Here is a 25,815-nt window from a genome sequence, read left to right on the forward strand (position 1 = left end):
CCGAACTGGACGACGTTTTGAAAACGCAATAAAACACAGCGCAAAGAACGTCTCAAGCAGTTTTGTGGACCAAGAGAAGCTGAAGCGACGCGCTTTGTGAAAAGCAAGCATATTGGCACTGCCATAAAGAGGTTACCAGATACTAACCCAAGTACGCGACAGGGCTACATAGTAATTATTACAAAGTTATCAAACGCGCTGCTCTCACTAAGCTCTTACTTTATCAGGCTGTAAAATTGATCACCTAACAGCAGGCGGAAAACAAAAAAGAAGCGAAAGCCGTAGAGCAGTTAGAAGCCGATCGTTTGTCGATAAATGGGGAGCAGCTGATAGCTGAAGAGCGGTGGAGAGCTGAAGAGCAGTGGAGAGCTGAAGAACAATCTCTAGCTAAAAAGGATCAATGGTCGAAGAACATTGATAGCTGAAGAGGAATCGATAGTTCAACAAAGATGCAAAGGTTTTCTAGTGTTGAAATGACTTTATTAGGTGAACTTTAGAAAGCAGTGCAAACAAGAACAAGAAGCGTTCTCAGGGATACTACTCCGCTAATCCGTCTCGCTGTCTATTACCAGAGCTGCCAAGAAGTGGCTATCATAATCGTCATAAAGCGCATCATCATCCCGCTCATGCCCTTCGTAGTGTTGCTCTGATCAAATATTTTGAGCGATCACGGATCAATATCGGCCTCTTACAAGGTAACCTCCCTTGAAGTGACTTGAGCCGAACGGATGTTGCCCCAAAAGTCTGGTCACTGCATTGGCAAAGTTGTTTGATAAATTCATGATTATTGTCATCTACAGACTCGAAAAGTGGCTCTTCTTCTATGAGCTTCATACACTAGTCGAGGCAGCACTGCGCGATGTCGAAGTGCTAACAATTATAATATTTTCTTGTGCCACGATCCACATCTTGTATAACGGCAGTGCGATCAAATAAGTGTTCCAGAGAGGCAGTAGGGCTTGACCAAAAATAGAACCAATTACTGCATAGAAAAAAAATATAAATAACAGTTGACTTATAATAGGTTGTAAAGAGAGTTCTGATTTTACTCTGATGCTTGATCGACTTGCTGAGTGGCTGCGTAATTCAATTTCTAGTTATACTGAAGAATTGCAGTCTTTGGGAGCTTGGCAGCATCTTTATAACTTTTGAAAGGTATGTTCAATAGTAGAAAGATAATAACAATATTAGAAGAATTTTATTATATTTTGATGTATGATACCCTTATAATGATATGCTTGCTGAAATATAGTATGCAAGGAAACACTGTAAATTTTTAATTCAGAATTCCAAAGTTCAACAACATTTTCGGTGAAATGCAGTATTATAAGAGCAGTATATTCAGCTAGCACTCTCTACTAATCCGAACACATACCGATCCTATATACATACTTGATTCCACTTGCTTTGCCATCTCTCAGACTTTCAAGCCCGTGTTGTAATCCTTCAAGGCCTCCTGGAACAACTTCCTACGGGTGGCCCTTGAGCCACTCGTCTTTCAAGCCGTGAAAGAACAGCCTGAACCAACTTGTAGCAACGTCCTTATGAATTGTATGAGCCGTGGTCACATTGGTCTGAACGAGACGAATACTAGCTGGAAGCCCCGAATAGTCGTGTCCTTCACATTGTTTGTCAGAATGCCCTATAAACGAAGCTAAAAACGGAAAGTTTACCTGGTATATCCGTAGTCAGGGCCCCATCTGGCTCAAGAGCTCTTGAAATGTTCAAGTAGCTAGTAGCTTGGCTCACAGCGTCAAAGGCGTATCTCAACGACTCCCCATCCCTGATGCCCTGCTTGGTCCCCCTGATTATAGCGTCATCTCATTCACGATAGTCAATAATCACATCGCCCTTGTTTCGTTCAATAAGGCCTTCGACATATGATATCCCTCCCCCGACAACAGCTATAATTGGGTGGATATCGGCTTTTCGCAAGAGTTTAATGGCAAAAGATCCGACGGCACTGGCGGCGCCGTAAACCACAGCACCACCTTTCACCTGCTCTCTCAATGTCTCATGTTGGCACCAAGGTTCCGGCAAAGCAAGACTATTGAACAGCCCGATTGCGGCAGTCATCGCTGCCAGTGGGATCGTTGCCCCTTCTTCAAAGTTCACGTTCTCAGGCAGCATGATCGTGCTATATTCCTCCCCTAATGCATACTCAGCATAGGATCCATGAAGGGTCTTGAGCTTGTGTAAGCTTGCAATACGATCACCAGGCCCAAACTCGACAACCGATGAATCGACAGCCTCAATGATTCCAGCGATATCGTCGCCTGTATTCGTGTTGTTCTGTGCGGGGATAGGAGTTGGCCCTTTCCTATTACATGTTTGCGTCAATGTAAGTTGCTCAAGGGATTGTTTATTCTCTCTGGCGTGAGCTTTACCAGTCTTTCGGATTCGAACCCGACACCATCACTTTGATCAACACCTGTGTAGATTTTGGTTTGGGGATTTGGGATTCGTGAATTTGCATTGCGAAGAATCATCTTCGAATTCAATAACTATTGCCTCCTTCATGATCACGCGATGTTATCGAACTAATTCGTTAACGGAGAGCTTTAAGTTGAGTTTACGTCGTGAAAGTGAAGCTAGGGTTAAAAATCGTCTGCCTGATAGCCCACGATTTATAAGTCTAGTATTTATCTGTGCGGGAATGCGCCGCATTCTAAGTGTACAACGTGTGAGTAGCGAGGTATACTTTGTATCAGTCTAAACAAAGAAGCGACAATCGTGGTTTGAATGAGTTATCGCTGAAGGCTTTGTAAGCCGTGTATGAAGTCTATACTTACAAATCATCGCATTTTGCCAAGAAAGAACAACTTCTTCTAACGAGTACTGTTTTTTCCGAACCAAAATTGTGCTGACTATGTCTGTTCAGAATTGTACTTGTTTTCGAGCAAGAAAATGAGTCCGCGACTCCGCGTCTTCACCAATTCATAACGTTACCACGGTGAAATGTCCTGGTAGCTATATTATCTGTACATAAGGCCCATCATCTTGTCAATCGTCGAAGGTAGTAGTTAGTTTAACATGTAGTTTTGTTTAATTTTATTTACAATAAAACAATGGATTACCCGCCAAGATGGCCTGGAGAAACTACAGCTTGTGGATGCCCCTGATCCAAGCGATCTCAATGATGGCAATGTCTTAGTCAAAATCAACTGTGCCAGTCTCAGTTATCGAGATACAGAAGGTTTGTCGCTGGACCTTGTCTCTATTTCATGGCTAAATGCCGATTGCCGTTGCTCCGTATGTTCCGGTACCTTTGGATTCCATCCTAGCGCTGATCGCAAAGATGAACCCATCGTCCCCTGTTCAGACATTTGTGGGACTGTTATCAAGGTGTTACGGAACACTGCGTACCAGGAAGGCGACCGCGTCATGGCTATCTCAAGCAAAGTCACCTCACGGGTCAAATAAAAGAGCAAGACTTTGAATCTCTCTTGGGAGCACCATTACCCGGCAGTCTCACGCAATATCGGGGTTCCCGAGCACAGGCCTTGTGAAATTTCCGCATTATCTGACTGATGAAGAGGCCTCGCCCTTGCCAGCCGCAGCAGTTACCGCTTGGATGGCCCTGAATACATTTCAGCCCCTAGGCTCTCCCTTGAAAGATAGAGAGAATGTTGTCCTGATTCAAGAAACCAGCGGCCTGTTTATCTCAGCATTGCAAATGGCGCATGCGCTTCAACTGACCAGTTCAGAAATTCTTCTTGGCATATGTGGTACTCTGCTAATGATCATTAGCGATTGTAACATCTTCATCAGACGGAAAGTTAAACAGGGCACAACAGCTAGGTGAAACTCATACAATCAATTATAAGAAGAATCCGGATTGGCACGAAAAAGTGATCGAAATGACAAAGGGTAAAGGAGCTGATGTCGTCCTCGAATGCGGTGGTGTCGATACCTTAGCTAAGTCATTTAAGTGTATCGCCTTTGGCGGCCAGATTAGCTGTGTGGGTTACGTATCTGGCAAGCAAACCAGTTCCCAGATGAACACAATCGTACTCGCGTTGTCGCGAAACGTTACTCTGAAAGGCATCGTTTGTGGGCCAAAAGACAGGTTTGAAGAGGTGCTGCAGCTGTACCAGGAGACAGTGGTTCACCCTGTGATTGATCGGACTTTTGAGTTTCTAGAGGCTAAGGAGGCTTTACTCTACCTTGCTAAAGGAGGTCATATTGGCAAGGTAGTTGTCAAAATCACATAATTCAAAAGCTTTAGTAGTTCCAAAAATTAGGCAGGCATACTTCAGCTATAACACAAATGAAGTTGCGTTGGTACATAGGCCGAGATATGTTTATCATGGCTTGTAATTGTTTTACAATAACAAAAATCTTTCTCTACTTTAATTCATCGACTTGCTGAGCAGTGACCTTTTCGGTCATTGACTCATGGTCGGAGGCTTCTCTCTTGGAGAGATTCGTGGCAATCTTGCGGCTCTCAAAAATATTGTTTGACAGCATGAAAACTTCATCCATCTCTTCTAATGTTCGGCCATTTGTTTCCGGATACAGGAAAAAAACAGTCGTGAATATGAAGCAGTTAATGACTGCCCATATTATGTAGTACTGATACTGAATATTGTCGAAACCAGTAGGTGTAACTTCAACAACGACGAAGTTCATCAGCCAGGTCATGCAGTTGGAAAATCCGCTAATCTTGGCGCGGAGATGAGGAGGAGCAACCTCAGTGGAGTAAAGAAATGTCAAACCCAAAAATCCGAAGGTGTAAGACATGTTGTAGATGAAGAAACAGACAACGGCTACGATCAGTGCCGTTTGGTTGTTGGTGGTTGAAGTAGTTCCCGTGATGATAGCCATTGTGATGCACATGCCGGCAGAGCTCATAAGCATCAGGGATCGACGGCCGAGGCGGTCAATTGTCAGGACAGCCGCCAGGGCTCCAACAATCTGAATGGTCGTCATACCACCACCAAGTAGTCTTGCTTTGATAGCATCCAGCTTCAAGCGTTGTTGAAAGATTATTGTTGCATAAAAGGTAATCGAGTTGACTCCGCAAAGTTGAGAGAACGATTGCCCTCCGATTCCCAGCATGAGACGATGAAAGTTCCTCTTTTCACCCATCTTAAACACGTCCCATCGCGAGACGCTCCCAATCATTTCAAGTGATGTTTCGACCTCTGCAATTTCTCTTTGGATTGCCGCCGAATGTTCATCTTCATCTCGAAGGATGCTCAGAATCTCACGTGCCTCCTTATGATGGTTCTTCAGCAAAAGCCATCGGGGGGACTCTGGCATATAGAAGACAAAGATCATGACCAAGATTGGCAAAGGAACTTGGATGATAAGAGGCACTCTCCATGATACAGAAGATGAGCCAATAAAGAAGAAGCCAAGATCAATCCACTGAGAGGCGGCAATACCCGCGGCAATGAAAAGTCCCTCTGTGACAACGTGAGATCCTCTGTGGGCTGATCCTGAAAGTTCCGATTGCCATACAGGAACAGTGGCAGTGATGGCACCAGTGCCGCAACCTTGTACCAATCTCGCTACAATTAATTGTGCAAGAGTACGAAGATGACATCAAAACAGCACCGATTACAACAAAGGCCGAGCCAAGAAAAATAATGCGACGACGACCGAGTAGATCTCCTAGAGGAATGGTAGAGAGGGCACCCAAGAAACCACCAACAGTGAATAGAGCAGATACGGCGCCTAGAAACAAGGAGTCAGATACTAAGATCGAAAGGTGAAAGATGGGAAAGAACTCAACGCACCTTGAATATTTGAGTTCAGTTTATTCTGAGCTCCAGTCGTATTAATGGTGTCCATTTGGGGAAACTGCTTGACAAACGACTCCAAAGTGAGAAGCCCACCAGCGACAGCCAAATTATAACCAAAGGTAAAATACGCTGGACCAACAACCAATATGATTGTGGCCATGCTCAGCTTCGAGCCTCTGAGACCAAGAAAGCGACCCATGATGAGAACACGACACAACTACAGCAAACGCAGTGCTTTGTTCTCTTTAGAATACGAGAAAAGAAAATGAGCGCAAAATAAATTGCGGATATCTCCAGCGTTTTGTTTTATTTTTTTCACACAGCCCCATCTTTCCTCAGCACAATTTCTCCATATATGCTCCGTATGTGGCTCCACATGTTGTTCTTGTTGTTTAGGTCGTCACGGTAATACGCCATTGGCAATAATACCTAGCGTTGATAGGTTCTTCAGAATATACACGCAGAACATGTCCTGTCCGCAACTTCTGTTGAAGAAATATAAGTCACTTGATATATTTTTTTAATAGCTTAGTCGTTCCCTCCACGCCTTGCGACTCTTCTTAGATACCTATCCATCCATGATGTCCAAAGTTATCTATCTGGGGAATCCCCATACCCCATGGTAACAATGTTGTGGGGAGGTCAATGAAGTTTTCACCAAAGTGCCGAGATTGCCGTTATTGCCGTGCTCGGCATGCGACCGAAAGAAAATACCTCCAGTCTATCACTGTCATTTATATGCCATGTGCGGTGTATATTTTCCACTCCCTGACCGAATCGGGGATGACAGCCCTGGAAGTGGCGGAAATTTTCGGGAGCCGGCACACGGCACACGGTAGTCAGTGACCGTGGCTTGTGTGGGTCGGTTCCTCTTCCTCTAGTTGGAGGAGATATTTTGGTTCAACATCATGCTACACCTTTGCTCACAAGTATACTAAATTACCCATGGAAGCGTTCTTTATTGAGCAGTAAATAGATTGTTTGTTGGCGGCAAGTTTTTATCATTGCGAACCTTGTTTTACTTTGTTGTGATACAGTCAAGTGCAAGAGAAGCATATGAGAGAAAAGGCATAACTTGTGGTTTCGGCAGATTTTTCATATCCCCTGTTTGAGAGCTTCCTCTGTACGTAAAATATGAGGGTAGATGCAAGACACGGAGTCAGCGAAGGAGCTAAATTCTCCAGGAAAATCCGTTAACCCGTCGTTCGACCCAGTTAGCGTGCAAAGATTTTTACTCATGAGTTTAAGGATCCCGAATTACCTCCACTGCTTTCCAATCTAAGCGTGCCAAACGGGCTGCAAAGAAATCCCCGGCGCTAGGCAATAGACTCAGTTAAGGAGCTGTTTGTACAACCTGCAAATAAGTGTACTTTCATTCCATAGCCCTTATTTTCTATAACTCGCTTGCGTATTTATCATGTCCACTGAATCAATGACATGTTAATAATGAGCTAATACTGTAAGATGAGTTGGGATTAATAAACAAGCGCTATAAACTAACATCTTGATCACTGTGATTGACATTTGTAGCTTTTCCAGTATCATGATATGTTACGGCGTCTTGTTATGTGTTTCTCTCTAAGAAGGTTTTGCATAGATTGAATCGCCATCTGCCCAAAGAGTTGCTCCATACTTCTGAGACGTTGCTGTTAACATTGCGACAGTATCCTTTTCGTCTTCCGGGTGAGACAAGTATGTCTCATTGTCCTTATTATGCCTGACAAATCGGAACGATACTTTTGCGCCTCCAGCCGAGTTTTCTTCGTGAAATTCCAGGCTTCCAAGTAACCCAACCCAGTCTCCATGCGCCAACCCTAGATGCCCCATATGGAAGGAAAAACTGCCAAGGCCGTAGAAAATAGGCTTTTGGTTATAGAAGCTGATGGGAAGAGGATGATGCGGTCCATGGCCCATTACGACATCGGCACCAGCATCAATCGCCGCTTTTGCAATCTGCTCCATGTAGGTCAAAACTTCTTTTCCGAGACCCCAATGACAGCTAGCAATAAGTACATCAACTTGCGGCCGTAAGGATTTGATGTCATCTGTGAACATGGCCAGATATTGGGGATCTGCCCAAGTAGTAACAAGCGGCGGTATTTCTGGGCGATTGACGGGCGGGATTTTTGAGTGATATCGGTACATGTGAGCCTCATACGCAGTGTGGCCAGGAAGAGGCGCCACTCCTGCTCCAGTCGCGTCCGCAGCGTGGTCTCTAGGCCAATATACCGAAGTGCGCTGAAGAAAGCCATACTTGCGGCCCCCGCGCTCGACAATCACCGGTTTACGAGCTGCCTCAATGTTGGCGCCCGCTCCTGTGTGAGGAATTCCTGCCTTGTCGAGTGTCGCAATCGAGCCTAGGATATTGCGTGCGCCGTAGTTGATATTGTTTGCCAGACCCACGGCCGCGATTTTTCCAATATGGAGAGCCTCGGCACCGACAATGGGATTGGCAAAAAGGCCTTCGTGCTGAATCGAGTATGCTTGCTCTGGCATGCCCAGGACACATTCGAGATTTGAGATGACGATGTCAGCCGCGCTTAAGGAGTCCACCACCCTTCTAAACGGCTCAGTGGAATCGTCGACATTCAGAAGATTGATATCGCCTGTCATTAGGAGGTGCGTTTTCTGGGGAAGCATTTCTTTTCTGGTCCGCCCATCTCCATTCCAGATCTGTTTTGGAATGAATACACTTCCGCTCATGATCCTCCTTGACGTTCGTTCAAAGGCCAACATGTCGAATTCGATTAGATCGGATGCTTGATCCGCGGCCTTGGTTCTGATGGAGATTGGCATAATCCCCTCCGGATGCCCGATTTGCACAGCGTTGCGTTCGCTGGTGCCTTCTCTGAGAATTTCCGACAAAACACTGTTCGGAATGCGACTGCAAGCAGCAACACCGACAGCTGCTGTTCCCGCAATGGAATCATGACATCGATTCATAAATATCACACGGACCGCCAAATCAGCAGCATCGTGTGTTGGAGGGGCGACCAGGATGACGAAGGGCAAGCCGGGTGACTGTTCATCAACCAACTCCCAATCCGCGCACATTCCAATGAGCTGTGCTGCTTTGCCCCGAAGTTCTTTGCAAAGTGCTATGGCTGTGGCATGTGTATTGATGTCTTTGGCTGATTCTGACCCTGTGAGTCCAACGTCTGTTGCTCGCACGAAGACGGAGATATTCGCTACGTCGCATATCGTGCAATCTACTTTCTTCCCTTGAACATTCAACGTGTCTATCGTGCGTCCAGTTGGAACAATCCCTTTCAAGCGACTTCCACCAACTGCCTCATGAAACGTTTAGTCTTCATTCTCTTGAATAATTTCCAATACTAGAGCTTTCAGCATTTAAGCACTTACATCTTTGTAGTCCATCCAAATGGAAGCGCTGGTGCCTGGCACTCCTGCAATTGTTGCATTGCCAACCGTGATGCTGAAACCTGATTTCTTGTCCATTGGCACATGCGCGTGCAGAATACGTTGTGTATTAGTGTTATAAATTCTCACTTCAGTTACTGCAGTGTCATCGTTGGCACTGTATGTAGTGTTCGCGCTTTTACCCAGCAGTCCCTCATCTATTGCGAACGGGCCCACCGCTGACGAGATGTTGCCACAATTGCCCTTATAGGAGATCATGTCTTGATCCACAGAGACTTGAGCAAATGTGAAATCAACATCAACACCCTGACGGTCGGAGGGGCGCACAATCGCGATTTTGGAGGTATGCGTCGAGCGGCCACCCATGCCGTCGACCTGCTGAACATCAGGGCTACCCATCAGTCTTTTTAAGACGGTGTCCCGTAAAGGACCCGGAGGTGGAAGATTTCGCTCGTGAAAAAACAGCGCCTTGGAGGTACCACCTCTGATAAAGGCGCAGGGAATACCATGCTGATCGGCGTGTGCCATGTTGGTATGCGTTTGAGATATTAGATGAATATGAATTGTCTAATGAACGTCCTTGCCAGATGCAATTTGTAAATGAGACAACGGACAATCTGGCTAGATATACGCATCGTTTTACCTATCGTCTTAAAGAGGCAAGGTCATTGAGAGTAATTATTATCATAGCTAGATAATGGTATACAGAAACAAGCCCCGACCGCGGCCCGATGATGATTGAGACAGGTTGGCCATTGCCACTGGCTTTTCCTTTTTCATGTCAGCCTGGCCTATCATAAACAATGCCGCTACGGCCCGGTGCTATTGATGTCGGGCCGCTAGAAATTCTCCAGCACCCTGCTAACCCATCTGTCGCATCGTGGAGACGTGGGGTGCGGGGAGCGCTATTCGGAATCAGCCGCCGGTATCCAATACTGAATAAGAACGGTGTAAGCCCCTTGCTACAAATCACTTGAAAAGACAAAGGCATTTCTGCATTGAGGACTCAATTTACAATTTTCAAGCACACCACACTTTATCAAGATAATATTGTTACAAAGCCTATGATAAGATTTGCTTGACAATGATCACAGGCAAGACTGAAGATACCCTGGCGGCTTCAATTGTCGAGATGATCGAGAATAATAGGAGGCCGGACAACGAGAAGAATTTTGACGAAGATGCATACAACACCCAACATCTACTTAGAATGGGCAAGTTGAAGATAGAGAAAATATTGCTGCGCAAAGCCGACCTGTGCATTGTACCTCTGGCTGCTTTGGCCTATCTTGTGTTTCATATCTTGTAAGTCTAACTCCCTTGCGTTTGGACAACACACAACTAATGAAACCATAGAACAGGAACAATATAGGAAACGCTCGTCTGATGGGCTGGCAAAAGAGTATCAATATGTCAGATTCTCAATTCTCCAATACTCCGCCATTGTTCTGTAAGTGCAGGCGTGAATCGTGGAAGCCATCACCAGTCTCCAAGTGTCATGGACTAATATCACATAGTTGTTGGGTATCTCCTCTTCATGTTTCCTGCAAACATTCTAATGCGTTATATCCAACCTCAAAGAATGATTGGCAGTTTGATTGTGATATTTGGAGTCCTAGTACTTTGTCTTTCTGCCGCAAAGAATTACGGCAGTGTTCTGGCAATTCGAATCGTCAATGGTTGCTTCCCTTCCAATGTTCGGTACAGGCCTTTGGGACTTATACTCCGTACTAGTACCAACGAAATAAAGTAGACACACGTGCTGGTGAGTCTGAATTGCCTTTCGGCATTTGCATATATGTACACCGTCAGCTGCCTAGTCAAGATTTACTGACAGTAGCCTAGCCGCTTATTATTCAGCTGCAACACTGTGCGGCGCATTCAGCGGTCTAATGGCGTACGTGGTTGAGATCAATCTAGACGGTGTTGCAGGACGCAGAAACTGGCAATGGCTCTTTATCATTGAAGGGGCTCCGGCTGTCGGCGTTGGAATCATCTTTTGGCTTCTTCTTCCACCTTTTCCAGACCAGATCAAGTCTACCAAACACTGGCTCTTTAGCTCTGAAGAGATTACCTTGGCAAAGGAAAGAGCACGATGTAAGTTGCTCTCACACTTAGGAAATTTTGCAAAAGGTTGTTGACCGGAAAAGCGTACAATACCCTTCATGCCAAAGTCGAGGTTTCACAGATCCGGAGATCATTCCAAGACCCGAAGACGTATTTCTTTGCCATTCTCAATGTCGGCAACACTCTCGCCATATCTTCGGTTGGAATCTTTCTCCCAACCTTTATACAAACTTTCGGCCTCTCTCCTAGTAAGCCAGCCACTCTATAATATCCTCTATCAGTACTAACTGTATTACAGTCAATGCACAGCTATTTTCAGTCATTCTTTATGCATGCGCCTTCGTCAGCCTCATCACTATTTGCACCATTAGCGACCGGCTGAACGTGAAGTTCATCCCAATAATTTGTCTTTTTTCTATAACTCTAATCGGTTATGTACTTCTCGTTACCCTCACATCTGTTTCTGCCCGAATGGTCGCCACTTGCCTTGTCGTCGGAGGCGCCTATCCTACCGTTGTACTTATTGTGACTTGGATTGGGATCAACACAGCTGGATTCACCAAACGTGCCACGACATGGTCAGTTGCAGAAATTTGCAGCAATTCAGTCGCCATTATGGGACTCCATGTCTACACAAATGCACCACGCTTTATCAAAGGGCATTCAATCGGTATCGGATTAATGTGCATTAGCATACTCATGGCTTCTTGTGCGTACTTGTACATGCGACTGAAAACAAGAGGAGGGATAAGGTTGAGCAAGAGTTTCTTGAAAGGGGTGAGACACATCCAAATATGAACAAAACTTTGGAACAATTATGCGACCGCCATATCGCGTTCAGATGTACTCTGTAGCCTCTATTCCATCCTCTAACAGAACGAATGGTATTTTAAAAAAAACATAAATAGCAAAGGGACAATTAAACAGAGGGAGAGAAAATGTGAAACTACTTTGTTCTGGTTTTGTGACGCTACCGTGCTACTACTAGAGATGAATAATAAGTCATACAGTTTCATTATTAATGTTCGATTAGCACCACTTGTCTTGCAATATATCATGCAATAGGTTTAAACTTAGATAGGCAAATAAGTGACACAACATTTGGCAAATACTGGGGCTCAGGAAACGAAACATAAGGAATTGAAACCTTACTTAATGGCTATAAAAAGGTGAAAAGTGTAAAATAGTCGCTAGCTTTCACACGCACCTACGCTTCTTAATACCAAGATGGCTGATATCATCAAACATCAGATACGCATGTAGCCAGGGCAGGCGGAACACTATCATGTGTTTTGTGCTACCTATACCTACTAGGCAGGTTGATACGAGTCGATTGACGTAGAAATAATGACCTAGCCTGCTACACATGCTACACATATCTCATGATTGTGATACAAGCAGGCAACGAGATTTGAGAGAGGAGCTACAGAGAAAGCTCCAGCCATTTCAATGCTTACGAGCTTATTAAAGAGGGAGTTGGTAAAGCGAACCAAGCGAATAGTCACAAGCTAGCTTGCAATGCTATACATGCTATTGAAACTACACCTGCCTAGTTGAAAGCAAAACTTTGGGAAGAGGCAAGCACTGTGGTTTGCAAGGCGACTTGGCAGTAATGACGGTCATTTCCAACAAATGCAAAGAGTTGGAATGAAGGCTATGCAACCTATTGTACACTAAATAGCTGCTCATTCCATTTACGGAAAGGAGGGGAACAGGGGATTTTAACAGATCGAAGCTGTCCATAACAAAGAGCTTTGCGACAAATGCAGTTTATAACTACATTCATTCTAGGCGGCCCAATTCTGGAAGACGGTAACCAAGTTAGCGCGCCTAAACCCCACGAAGTAGCCCGGTAGCCCCGACAAAGAAGCTGGGGAAGCTGAGAAGACTCGCCACCAAGTGCGCTTATGTGGATCTGAATCTCTCCTTGTTCCACTTATCCCTCCGTTTCGGCACCGGAGACTGATATAGATGCCGTAATCGCCTTTCTTTCCCATACACGCTGTAAAGAGGAGTGTCCGCGCCTACCACGATCTGCCGTTGTCGCTGAAGCCATCACCCCATCTTCGTCTTTCTCACCTCTTCTTGCAATGGATGCAACGGATCGTCGGAGCGCAGGCGGCGCGCGTGGAAGCGAAGGGATCCGTAACCCCATCAACCAGTATCCTAGAATCTTGAGTTCCCACGATCGGAACCCGGGTATGAGCCCGGCAGACACGATAACTAAAATGGGTATGGTTGAGAAAGTGAACGGAAGTAACAACCATCGTCATCCTCAGAAGAGAAAGAGAATAGCCTGTAAAGAATGTCGACAGGCGAAAGTAAGCATCTCAACCCTAGCCCTTGTGACGAAAACAGACTGCGATGCCACCGCATTGATATAAGACCATGAATTCTGACAATCACAATCTTCGTACGTTACGTATAGTTGCGATGTGATGGCCTCAAAGATGGCTTAGGGCCTTGCATTCGCTGCTCTCGACTATCTCTCAGTTGTCAAATTGACACTGCCTTCAAGAGAGTAAACAAGAAATTGTAAGTTCTGACGAGAGGCTTCTATAAACCGTTGTTTGGGGGCCTCATACATGTTTAGGAAGATAAATGAGATTGCAGAAGAACTTCAGCAACTGCGTTCGGTAGTAGCGGGATGGAACGCCGGAAACCAATCGCTAGGTCCATTGCGCCCATTGGACACAACTACTCATCGCCAAAGTCTACAAGCATTATTAACTCCTACGTCTATTATGCTCAATTCACAGCGAGAGATTACTGATTACAGAAACCAGCATGATGAAGCCATTGACTTCCCATCAGAGAGCGCCAGGGCTTGGGGAGCTGCCGACGCCAATCCTCAACAACTGTCGGACGCACAGCGTTCCACTTATACAACAACAAGTAGCTCACAGTCTCTTGATGATATAAAGCTTACTGGAGCTCAGATTGATTATCTCTTTCAAGAGTTTGTTCCATGAGCCTAACTTGGGAAAGAGTGCATCATTAACGGTGTCAGATTTTTCGACCACTATCATCATTTTCTAGAAATCTTAGATTCATCGACTGCCCCCGACATGTATCACAAGCAGTCACCTGTCCTCTTTTGGGCTATCATCAGTGTCGCTGCGAGAAGATATGATGACGACGTCACACTACTCGGAAGTCTATGTCCATACATGACACGGCTATTATGGAGTAGTGCCTCTCAGCCTCCTCTTCCAGCATACACCATTCAAGCTCTACTATTGGTATCAATGTGGCCGTTTCCAGTCGATACAATGTGGAAAGACCCATCACTCTTAATTATTTCTGTTGCAAGGAGTGCAGCAATGCAAAATGGGCTTCACCGACCAGAAACAATGCAGGACTTTCAGCGAGTGAAGACGCAACTTGCACCAGAAGAATTTCATGCAGCTGTGAAACTATGGGCAGGCTGCTACATCGCCGCACAAAGGTAACTCAGAACTTGCTTTGCTCTGCCAAAATATTATCTCTGAACTCGAGTAGTGTTACGACTTCTGCGGGCCAGCCGTCTTTGTCTTCAAACGATTGGACGATCGACCGTGCTTGCGAGCCTGGGAATAATTATACGGTACCCGACAATTTGAGATACCACCTGCTCATCCAAAGATTCCTAGCACGGGTCGATGAAGCCATGTCAAAACGCACATGTTCCCCAACTGGGCACCCCGTACAGAGAGAGAGCGATGGATTGATGAGACTTCTCGAATGCGACTTGGAAGACCTGGAAAGGTGGATTGGGAAGGAAGCGGGCGGTATAGCGACCATCTTGTTATTCTCAAACGGACAAGACTAACATTTTATAGAAGCCCATCATATTGCACTTGCTATGGTCTCTATGCAGCTAAGATCGTATTATTTTTTCGAGTCATCGGCCACGGAAATGCGAAAACAGGGCCTCCTCAGGGCATATTCGGCTGCCTTAAACTTCATCTCGAAGATTGCAAATGAAGATGCGAAGAACGATTTCATAAAATACGTACCGAACATCTATTATCAGATACTAAACACAGCTGGGATGCTGGTTATGAAAATTATCAATTCGAGCTACGCCCGATATGTGGACATTGAGGAGGGAAAACGATCATTTAATATTGTCCTGAGTCTCTTAAGGAGAGCCATTCTGGAAGATAACGATTTAAGAGGACGTGGAGGCAAGATTTTGGCACAGCTTTGGATCATTCATCACTCTCGAACGATTCGCCGCGGGCAAGAGCCAAACTTGAAAGTGCAAAGTCGTCTTGGAGCCAGTGTACTTCATGATGGGCTCTGGGCGTGGCGCGAAGAATTTGGCGGTCAAACGAGTCCCGCTTCTAGGCCATCAGACTCGTTCTCAAGTCTTACGCCATCTTTGCTACCTACATCTCCAGCTCAATCAATACAGCAACGCCCTCCAGCAGCAAGTGAGTTCGCGATACTCTTTTCCCCTGCCTGGATTCGATGCTAACTCCACAGAAACTCAAGGAATCAGTCTTGATCGTTGTAACAACCAGATTCAGCAACATCAAATGGCCCAATCAAGCACACTAAGCGAAGACTGTCAAGAAATTAATAGTTTAGACCCCGATCTTGCAAATTTTGACGGAATCTGGGACATTGGGTTTCCATCGCTTCTCCCCATTGACATCGACTCGCATTCATATCCACCACAAATGTAGGATGATGCAGGTATATACAATGAGAGAAGAGCATTTTTTTGGCGAAGAAGTAGTAGTTTTATGATCAAAAGAGGTTTGTGGCTTGTATTAGGATTGAGGGCTTCATTTAACAGAAGTCAAGATGACTTTATTTGAAGTATCGACTAGAATATCACAAATACTTGTCACATCACGACACCAAAGCAAATTCAAGATTTCTAATATCAAGTTCAATATAATTGTAAATATTCTTGCTAATATTGCTTATTTACAACAGACGAGCGAGATAGAGCTCGGAAAGTAGCTCTGACTTTATACTATTCCCAAGGCAGAAAACGGCTGCTTGTTTGCAGCTACCTGGCAATCCTGGGGCAGAGTCTCCCAGAAACTAGGCCCATGCGGCTTCCATCCTAGCTTCTTTGCTCTTGTCGCCTTGGCTCTGCTGTTAGAGCCCCAGATATACAATGTCAGCGCAGACCGGTCAGGAAGTACCGCAGCCAGCTGTTCTTTTGTCCAAGACACTGTTCGGGTGTCAGCAGGCAGCCAACCCTGCTCCTGGCCGATCTTGTTTATGGCTTCTGCGGTCGGCTTCCAAGCCACCTCGTCCGCGGTCGCAAAGTAGAACCCCTGTGTGTGTGAGTTGGGCCAAGAGTCGGTGATATAATGAGGATAAGGACGGCTGTGCTTTACATACCTCTCTACCATACTGTAGATCTTTACCTCCCTCCAAATGCTTTTCCAGAACGAGAACGAAAAACTCCGTAAGGTCATCGATGTGCGTGACGGCTCGAATGTTTTGTCCCTCGCCTAGGTAGAACGCCTCCTTGTACTTAATAATTGCAGCCACATATTCCGGCACCAAGTATGTCGTCCTGCCACCGACCGTGGTACTTTGGCCATACAGATCTGGAGGGCAAATAGCAACCGTCTTGACTCTGTCGTTGCTGGCATCCGCGATCCACTGATCAATGGCGTGATGCCACACGGTTTCAGGGAGATTGTAGATCTCATCTATGTCCTGAACGTCATCCCAGATGCGCGGATTGACTTTACCTTCCCAAGTCTGCTCATTCATATCTGAGATGCAAGCCGTGCCTGTTAAATGAATGAGGAAGCTTTTGGACGTTTTCTTGGCCAGCCCAGACAGGATTGCTTTTGCGCAGCCGGGATGGTCAATATCGCCGGTATCTAGATGCTAAATCAGCGAGCGAGACACAGATTGATGGAGTGAGTGGCTTACGGATGACAATTTCGGCATCTTGGGCCGCATTTTCTATGACTTCGAAGTCATCGAAGGTACCCTGGACAATATTGACGTTGGGATATTGGGAAATGAAGTCGCTGGTAGCCTTTCTCATAAGCGCCGTTATCTGAAATTCGGGGTGAGTTTCAATAATTTTGTTCAATACGCTTCCGCCAATGTAGCCCGTGGCTCCAGTGCTGTTCTGAGGTCAACGAGTGACATAGGAGATGGGACGGGCGCCGGCGCTGCTCACATGAATAGTTTCGGCCCTTCCATGACTGAATTTGTGTGCAACAGCTTAGCAAGTGTGTTACGTCGTGAATAGGAATGGGAGATAGTATAAATAGAGCCGCAGCAATACTCTTAGGACTCAGTATGCTTTGAGCATTCAGAGACCTAATTAAACAGTGGGATGGTTTGATTTCTAATACAGCATACCTTGGCTGTAACAAGTTCATCATATGACAATATTTGGGCTTCTCTGTTACTGCTTTTTCCTCCACTTTTCACCCTTGCTGTAACGCTAGCTTATTTTATTTTGGAAGCCGAAAGCGAAAAGTTGGCAAAGTTGGGTACCAAAAGTGGAACAAACAAGTAGGTACTTACGAGAGTCTCTTTGATTGCAGTAGTAGCTAGGTACCTTGGTAAACAAACCTCAGTACATGTAATTGAATAGTAAGTACCTTATGCAATAGTCTCATAGCCAAAAGACCTATTAGTTCAATGGCGAGGCTAGCATTTTCCTAAGTTGTGAGGGTAATTATGCTAATGTCAAAAGTATAACACCGATGCTATACTATCCCCCAAGATTTACTGTACAATCAAGGAGCGACAGCCAACCTCTGTGGGATAATGGAGCGCAGTTCCGCCTCCGCTGCGGACCAATTGTATGATGACTAATACCTCGGTTCGTGTTTTTGCTATTCGATAATTCCGAATAAAGGTACTAGTAGGTGGTAGTACAGCGCCTGGCGATTAATTCCGACGTATTCAGGGTAGATGGTCATTTTAGTACATGGCCAGCATTAACAGCGTAGATAGTTTACTGAATGAAATGAGAATAATATATTCTATAATTTAGCGATTTTTACTTCAAGTGACTTACTTGATATTGTGTATAAGAAGAATGACTCTAATCATTTACATGTGGAGAATCGTAGGTCTATTTGATTCAAGTACTAGTAGGAGCTCGTTGGCATCAATTTCCCGTTACTATACTGATAAGCACAGCGCCGTCACAGTCACGATTCATCTTATTCGTTGTACGGTAATTGTTGCATTTTTATAAGCAAATGATGAGTCAGTACAATACTATAGCTAGACGCGCCTACTATGAGCTACGTACCTGACTGAGAATGGTCTAACTTGAAGGTATACGATCTGAGACGTAAGAAATAAGAGGTGCAGCTCCGACAGATCCTACCCACACGCACCATGCTGGGTAATGATGCTGTAGATCAAGCGCCAAAAAGACTCTCTTACAATTAAGCAAAACAGAAAGCACTTACGCAACGTAGACGATGATTTTTGTCATACATAAGGTAAGCAGCGAAAGGTGGGTAAGAGATTGACAAGCTAGACGTAAAACAACTGAGAAGAGTATTGGCGAAGTCGTAGCTGTAGCTACGTAGACGAAATAGCGATTGTGTGAAGAATTCTTAGTTGACAATTACCTTGGAGACTAAATGTATTAATGTGGAAAATACCCGAGCTATTTACTTTTATATAACCCTTTCTTTCTCCTCCTCTGCTGTTCTTCCAATGGCTCTAATCTTCTCGCCCCAGATCCATAAAACTGCAATAATCCCGATACCCATGGCGCCGTACAAGAAACCAAGAAGACTGTTTCCCCAGCCATAGCCCAGGTTCTCGTACAGTTCTGGCGCAAAGATAGGAAACACAAAACCCAGTACATATGTCCCCAGACGAGTGGCGGCACTGGCACTAGCTGCCCTCGTGCTCGTGAACTCGTCAACGTTGTAGGCCAACAAACCTTGTGAAAACATAAAATTGCCTGCTGTGAAGAAGAAAACACCTACATCAACGACAGCCCAGTGCACGCGCTCTTCTGCTGACCACGCATACCAGAACGTTCCTGCAACGCATGGTATTAGCCCTACAATGATATATGGAACCCGCCATTCAGGCGTGGGCTCGCGATCTGGTCTCGCCAATTTCATTTTGTTCCACATATAGTCCATTAAACGGCCGCCTGCTTGAGCGCAAGCAAATGCACCAAGGGCAATGGCGATGTAGTGCAGACTGGCGTCGGTCTCATTCTGATGGTATTGATCGATCCAAAGCGAAGCGAACGTCGACAAGACTAGGGTATAGACGCCAAAGTCTACAGCCATTGCGAGAGCGATAAGTTGGATGATTGGTCGGTGAGTTAGGAGGCGGATTGGGCGCTTCATAGCTGGCCCTATGCGAGTCGATAAATCTCGATAAAAAATGCTCAAACGAGCAGCCACGGACTTCGTCGGTGCCCCATCCTGAGCGGCTTGCTCTGCGATGGCTTCGGCTTTGCGCCGCAGCAGTACTGGTGCGTAGGATTCTCGTATGATGAAGAATCCGAGCACAAGAGCGAGAGCATCAAAAGCAGAGAGGATCCAGAAAAGCCACGGCCACCACAGACGCTCGGCAGCCAAACCACCGATGATCGGGCCAAGCGCAGGTCCAAGGTAGGGAAGCAGTCCAGCAAGTGCCAAAGATTTGCCACGGTCTTTGGCAGGGAACATGTCAGCGAGGACTGGCCCGGTTAGCTATATGCTAGTTAGCTAGTTATGTCTGCCCAGCCGAGTTTGTATACATACGGTAACTCCAACGCAAGCTCCAGCTGCGCACATAAATCTCCCTATGATCATTAAAGCCGCAGAGAAGCCGACGGAGCAAAGAGAATTCCAAATGATATACCAAAGGTTTCCAATCAACCATATCGGTTTCCGCCCGTACATTTCGGCGAGGGGTGCGACCAGGAAAGGTGTGAAGCCCAACCCGAGGAAGAAAACACCAAAGGCAATTTGGCCAGCAGATGTGCTCATGTGAAGATCTATCAGGATTTGATCCATGGCTGGCGCAACCATACTAGCTGACATGGTTGTGACGAGTTGACTCGTTGAGCAGACGAGGGCAACAGAGATCTTTCGAGATAGGGCCCAGTTGTAGGGATTCTCTGGATCGTCGGGGCCATCCCAGGTGACCTACAAACGTAAGTTATCAACAATAGTAATGTTAATTAGGTCAACTCACCTCATGATCCGGCAATCGAGACTCCATTACATTTTGTTGGCCATCCGTGGGTTGAACACCGGTTTCGACGTCCGTTGGGCCTTTTTCTCCTGGGGAAGTCATCGTTGCGACTAAAGGCCTCTGAACCATAATTAGATGGTTGAAAAATAGGGGAAAGGCTCTCTTTTAAGGCTTCGAAGCCCCTCCCTTCTTGGGCTCGTTTCTTCTCTCCCTTTGGCTGGTGCATTCCAGCAGCGACGACCCGACAGACCGTCAATTACCCTTCCTAGCGCGCAGAGTCACATTAAAACCCCCTGGGAGCATGTTTACAATAGAGCAACCTGGTTGAAAAACTTTCGCGAAATCCGCGTCGAGCCGAGCCTATAATCCTGAATTGTGACTCATGCATTCATGCGCCGAAGGCAACAAGGGGCAGAACCCCGGAACTCGGGCGGGAGACACGACTCGGCAATGTTGCGGAGGTCCGAATCGCGAGAAAAGTCACCGGATCTGATAAGATGCGGAGTTACTTAATCTTATCAGATGGAACTTTTGGAGACCTTGCTACACGTTACCCAACAAGTAAAGCCTAAAAGCTTATTTAATTGAATCCACATATTATTTTAACAATTTTGATGTGTCATTATGTTGTAGCACCGTGAAGTTTTTCTCTTTTCTCTATTAAGTTAGATTAGGCAGACATACTAGAGTGTAAACTCTTAGATGTAACCCTTTGTTATCATCCGCTCGCTATTACCCATCCTTCTCCCACTTCAATATTTTCCCAAGCTTCTGATGTCCACTGGTCGTCAAGAAAGATATTTAGAGGGTTCCCTACATTGCCATAAAAGATTTCTGGCAGACTGTACTGCCCTTCATCAGCTCCCGCACATCCTGAAGCTCTTCGTTGTCGGGAAAGAAACTCCGCCTGAACGGTCGATTTGTTGAGTCGTAGTGCCCTGGATACATGTACCTTCTTGACCGATAGTCCCTCGACCCCATCGTCACCATCCAGCAAATTTTGAACCCTATCAAGGCCAGACCGACATTTATCAATCGCATCAAAAAGATCGACCTTTGCGCGCACTTCGTTGCAATCCCGGCCGGGTTCACATAAGAACGTCAGGTTGAGAAGCATCTTTAGAATCCGACTTAGTTGATAAAAGACTACAGCGAAAGGCAACTCGAAGTAGCTGTCGCTGGGCATGCTAAAGAATGTACTGCACCACGCATAAACTGAGCCGAGGCATCTATGAAGACACTGCAGCCGTTGCATTTGCGTTCTTGGCGAAGCACTTGCATTGATGTTGATGTTGCCCGCATCTGGCACGTAACTGTTGAACTCTATCTCATCCACCAACAGCTTTACACTGTATAAATATAGTAAAAGTATATCTAGAGTTAAGAGTAAGCGAAAGGTAGCACAAAACAAAAAAAGAAGGGTCATTTTGTTCATCCTACATACTGTTTTGTTTGAGATCCTGAGGCAAATTTGTATGAACTTCTTGCAGGTGGCCACACAACGCCATTGCGAACGGAATAACAACCCCAGGTTCCGATTTCTTACGTAGAGAACATGGTATCTGATCAATGACCCTATGAAAAGAAATTTTATCTGCGAGACCAATATCTTGTCACCGATCCATTGAGGAGCATGCGCTAAATCTTGCAGACAGTCTTCCATGTATGGTGTCCACGAAAAAAGTATCTTGGAAGTCTGAAAGTTGCAGACTCTGATATCAACGGTTAGTGAGGGATCAATAGTCTGTTAAGGGGTCGAAACAGGCAATCAACGGACACTGAGCTAATCAGGTATCTTCCCAAAACAGCCCTCCGCTTTTCAGCGCTACTATTTGCCTGAGCTTCGCGTGCTTCGTCAGCAGGAGGTGACTGATTCAGCTGCAAGTCAAGTATAATAGTCGTTGCGAGTCGCACCCAGGTCGTCAGACGAGGTTCCTCTTTCATGTGATGGTGTACCCTGTGAATTCTCAGCTACATTCATCCACAGATCAAGGCTCGAGTGGAACCAGAGAAACCGACCATCCCATGTACGAAATACATGCCAACAGAAGATCGAGATTCCTTTTCTCATCCACCAGGATTCCCTGAGCGAGACTTTTCCTGATCATGTCGCCCAGGACCCTTTTTTTTGCCAATGACTTCCTAGTGATGGAAATGATGCAAAGCCACAAGCTCGGGTATGTCTTGCAGACAGCCTGCGCGGTTAATGAGGCTGAAATGTGCATGAAGGGAAACGCTGGCAAGATACGGCTGCGGAAGAAGTCGAGAGCATCCTCGGCGTCCTGTTCCGAGAGGCTTGTGGCATCACGCTCATTTTGTGATATGCAAACAGACTCTGGATCTCTCGTTGGTGCATGAAGAGAAGTGGGTGATGAGAATAGGTTGTTTGTAGCTGGAGCGCAGGAGAGCGCATCTTCCATGTTAGTGGTAAGCTTTTGGTTGGTTTCACCGCCAGTAATAGATCCATAAATAAAAAGGCTCTCCTTCTGGGCAAGTGCTAAAAGAGCCCGAGACTGCAGCATAGCGACTAAGCTGTCGAGCTTTTGCTCGATCTTTGCTGTTTTTGAACAGCCAGCCTGTGTCGAGCTTTGGCCGAGATTTGTTCTGCGGCCGGCCGGCGCAGCTATGCACTCCTTTGCAAGTCGGCTGCATCTGTGGAGCCGAAATGTGTCAACGTGCTATGCATCAGGTTGGGACTATTCATGTATGTTCTTTGGTGAAAGTTTGGCCCTCTGACGAGGAATAAGTGTAATAAGCTCAGTACATTCGAAAGCACACACATACTTCACACAAGCTGCCCCAGCTTCCGGTCTCATGCATCTAGTCTTTGCTTTGAAACAGGTCATACAGGCGCGACCGTATCCACCTCGGCCGACGCCCCTCGTTGTTGATGGTTGATTCATAGGTAGCACTACCGAGATAACAATGTACCGAGACGATCAATCAGCTAGACTTGAGACTGCAGCTGCCTGCTCGGATCAGATTTTTTGAATTGCCGTAGTCGCTCATTGACCAGTAGTCAGGTGTTCAAACATCTACGAGCGCGGGACGCGGGAACGGCTTGGGAACGGAAGGCCGAGATGGAGCCCTGCGCCACAAACCTGTAGGTCAACATGGCGGGAGTCCAATGAGCGCCACACTTGGTACGTGATTTAAGTCTTTACTTCGTAGGCCATATAGACCATGTTGACAGCACAAGTAGATCCCGGGGGTGGGACTGGGGTAGCCAGGACCGGAATCTTGAGCGGCGCCGTCTTCAACAGACGACGGGTGCGGAGCGGACCCTCGAGCGTGGAAGCGTTATCGAGCAAGATTAGTTCAAGGGTTCTGCTGGCAAGGGATCTCATCGGGTCCTATCATATGCGCCTGATTACAGTCTATGGGACATATATATATAGAGGGCACATAGTCTATTACTTGATATCCCTTCTTTATATATCACCTCGTCATACAATCTGGCGAAGCTTCCGCCAGACTGCATACAGCTCAGTATGTGGTCATTTTTTGCGTCTGCTCGCTTGGCTCTCTACGCATCCCCTTTCTTTTATCTCGCCGTGTCATCCTTCACCCCGTCATGCAAACCGATACCTGGCGACAAGGGGTGGCCATCGCAGGAGGCGTGGGGCAGCTTGAATCAGACAACATCCGGTTGGAGCAATATGCCATCAAGACCAGCCCTACGCCCTGTTCGACGAAAACGTGTGTGAAATAGTGCGAGGAAACTGGACCAATTGGAACTTCCAAACCAACGACTTGGTGTCAACGGGCATCAACAATTGGTCTGATGATACGTGTCTACCTTACGCCGACTTTCCTTGCTCAGCTGCGGGCTACCCTGCCTATGTCATCAATGCCACATCGATTACCGATGTCCAAGCTGGTGTACTCTTTGGTTCCACATCCTATTCCGTTTCTTCTGAGGCTTGGACGCTAACACGCTTCCTCATAGCCGATAAACATGACCTCCGCTTAGTAGTTCATTCAACCGGACACGATCTTCTCGGGCGATCCAATGCTCCACACTCCTTATCCATCAACACACACCATCTCAAAGAGATGAAACTACACGACTCAGTCGTTCCTCAGGGATGTCAACAATGCATACAATACAGAGCAGTCACAGAAGGTGCTGGCAGTCAAATGATGGAGGTTTACAGCGCTCTTTGCTGATCATATCTCGTGATTGTAGGTGGCTCCTGCGTGACTGTCTCGCTTGGTGGATATCTCACCGGTGGAGGATACGGCGCCTTGACTCCGTGGCTTGGATTAGCGGTCGACCAAATCCTTGAGGTTGAGGTAGTCCTTTCAAATGGAAACACCGTAGTAGCAATTTTCTGTCAGAATCAAGACCTGTTTTGGGCAATACGCGGCGTAGGTACCCATTTCTTCCACTTGCAAATATGTTCAAGGTCGCGGATACTGGAATCATTATCAATAGGGTGGTGGGAATACCTTTGGGGTTCTGATATCTGCGACGGTCAGAACTTTTCCTTCTCCGAGCTTTGCTAGCGTCAGTCTCATTGCCAAACAGCCGCACTAGTTGCATATATTCTCTCTCAATTTCCGTATTTCGCCTCTCATAACATGTCTGGGGCTCTTTTCGGCGGTCCTAGCCAAACAACCTTCGCGAAGGACCCTGTCGCCGCATTCTCTCTGGGGATGGATCTCATGGGAACTAAAATCAGACTTCAGTGCGTGATATTCTCAAACCTGTTGAGAAGTATATCCTGAACCACTTTACCGAGTTCAACGTTTCTGTTTCTACATTGATATCGGCCAGTTGGATGGATTATTACATGGTGCATAAAGACAATACTGGCGCTGGAACAGATGAGCTGGTCACATCGCGTTTGATCAATGCTGCATATCTGGCCAAAGACAGCGGCTTATTACCGAACACTACAACTGCGCTTGTTAGAGAAATGTACTGATCATTGGTACCCTAGTTGGTGGCATTGGGCTCGCCAATGCTGACAGGACGGCCACTTCTGTGCAGCCGGGTTGGAAGACTTCAATCCTTCACCTTAGTAAGATTGACACCATTGAGACTCTGCATTCTTGAAGTTGTATTCTACAGACGTTATAGTCGCAGCGAAAAGCTGGCCCGCGCGCAACCAAACGGCTTATAATGAAGTGAAGTCTGATCTAGAGGAAATGATCGCCCACTTACAAGCCCTCAGTCCCGAGACTGGGGCTTATATCAACGAGGTAAGCTTCTCTTCGCGTCTCAACGCAACTCGTGTCAACCTTTATCTCTTTGCCAATATCTTATACGTCGCAGGCAAGCGTGCTTGACCCAGATTGGAAGAGATTATACTGGGGCAATAATTATGAGCGCCTGGTACAGGTTAAAAGAGATGTTGATCCAAATGACATTTTCTGGTGTCCGTTATGTGCTGGCAATGAGCGCTTCCAAGAGGTGGAGGGTAGAGTATGCCGAGTCAACCAGTAAGGTCCTGATCAAGAAACAATT

General features: G+C 46.1%; 9 protein-coding genes across 9 annotated transcripts; 3 read left to right on the plus strand and 6 right to left on the minus strand.

Moving 5' to 3' along the window:
* Positions 1-1,821: 1,821 nt before the first annotated feature.
* Positions 1,822-2,476, minus strand: TGAM01_v210460 (alcohol dehydrogenase; the record flags this gene model as incomplete). Its single annotated transcript, XM_018809695.1, has 2 exons — positions 1,822-2,320; positions 2,388-2,476. The coding sequence occupies 2 exons, from the start codon at positions 2,474-2,476 to the stop codon at positions 1,822-1,824; spliced, it is 588 nt and encodes a 195-aa protein (XP_018657097.1).
* A 1,384-nt stretch (positions 2,477-3,860) lies between these two features.
* On the plus strand, positions 3,861-4,214 carry TGAM01_v210461 (alcohol dehydrogenase; the record flags this gene model as incomplete). Its single annotated transcript, XM_018809696.1, has 1 exon — positions 3,861-4,214. The coding sequence occupies one exon, from the start codon at positions 3,861-3,863 to the stop codon at positions 4,212-4,214; it is 354 nt and encodes a 117-aa protein (XP_018657098.1).
* A 133-nt stretch (positions 4,215-4,347) lies between these two features.
* TGAM01_v210462 (hypothetical protein) lies at positions 4,348-5,949 on the minus strand (the record flags this gene model as incomplete). Its single annotated transcript, XM_018809697.2, has 3 exons — positions 4,348-5,516; positions 5,563-5,682; positions 5,745-5,949. 3 exons carry the CDS (start codon positions 5,947-5,949, stop codon positions 4,348-4,350), a joined length of 1,494 nt encoding a protein of 497 aa, XP_018657099.2.
* Positions 5,950-7,328: 1,379 nt separating this feature from the next.
* Positions 7,329-9,659, minus strand: TGAM01_v210463 (methylitaconate delta2-delta3-isomerase; the record flags this gene model as incomplete). The annotated part of the gene is made up of 2 exons (XM_018809698.2): positions 7,329-9,041; positions 9,114-9,659. The coding sequence occupies 2 exons, from the start codon at positions 9,657-9,659 to the stop codon at positions 7,329-7,331; spliced, it is 2,259 nt and encodes a 752-aa protein (XP_018657100.1).
* Positions 9,660-10,215: 556 nt separating this feature from the next.
* On the plus strand, positions 10,216-11,466 carry TGAM01_v210464 (allantoate permease; the record flags this gene model as incomplete). The annotated part of the gene is made up of 4 exons (XM_018809699.1): positions 10,216-10,436; positions 10,493-10,581; positions 10,977-11,228; positions 11,282-11,466. 4 exons carry the CDS (start codon positions 10,216-10,218, stop codon positions 11,464-11,466), a joined length of 747 nt encoding a protein of 248 aa, XP_018657101.1.
* Positions 11,467-14,470: 3,004 nt separating this feature from the next.
* TGAM01_v210465 (C6 zinc finger domain-containing protein) lies at positions 14,471-15,660 on the plus strand (the record flags this gene model as incomplete). Its single annotated transcript, XM_018809700.2, has 3 exons — positions 14,471-14,646; positions 14,700-14,968; positions 15,020-15,660. 3 exons carry the CDS (start codon positions 14,471-14,473, stop codon positions 15,658-15,660), a joined length of 1,086 nt encoding a protein of 361 aa, XP_018657102.2.
* Positions 15,661-16,162: 502 nt separating this feature from the next.
* TGAM01_v210466 (hypothetical protein) lies at positions 16,163-17,369 on the minus strand (the record flags this gene model as incomplete). The annotated part of the gene is made up of 4 exons (XM_018809701.1): positions 16,163-16,477; positions 16,545-17,038; positions 17,091-17,290; positions 17,347-17,369. 4 exons carry the CDS (start codon positions 17,367-17,369, stop codon positions 16,163-16,165), a joined length of 1,032 nt encoding a protein of 343 aa, XP_018657103.1.
* Positions 17,370-18,814: 1,445 nt separating this feature from the next.
* TGAM01_v210467 (major facilitator superfamily transporter) lies at positions 18,815-20,471 on the minus strand (the record flags this gene model as incomplete). Its single annotated transcript, XM_018809702.2, has 3 exons — positions 18,815-19,855; positions 19,907-20,293; positions 20,343-20,471. 3 exons carry the CDS (start codon positions 20,469-20,471, stop codon positions 18,815-18,817), a joined length of 1,557 nt encoding a protein of 518 aa, XP_018657104.2.
* Positions 20,472-21,060: 589 nt separating this feature from the next.
* On the minus strand, positions 21,061-23,020 carry TGAM01_v210468 (hypothetical protein; the record flags this gene model as incomplete). The annotated part of the gene is made up of 3 exons (XM_024550802.1): positions 21,061-22,053; positions 22,110-22,298; positions 22,334-23,020. Coding segments are annotated over 3 exons (1,869 nt in total), but the record flags the coding sequence as incomplete, so codon positions are not given.
* Positions 23,021-25,815: the final 2,795 nt, after the last annotated feature.

The sequence above is a fragment of the Trichoderma gamsii genome (genome assembly GCF_001481775.2).
Source record: "Trichoderma gamsii strain T6085 chromosome Unknown Scaffold_63.2, whole genome shotgun sequence".
In the NCBI taxonomy this organism is placed as follows: domain Eukaryota; kingdom Fungi; phylum Ascomycota; class Sordariomycetes; order Hypocreales; family Hypocreaceae; genus Trichoderma; species Trichoderma gamsii.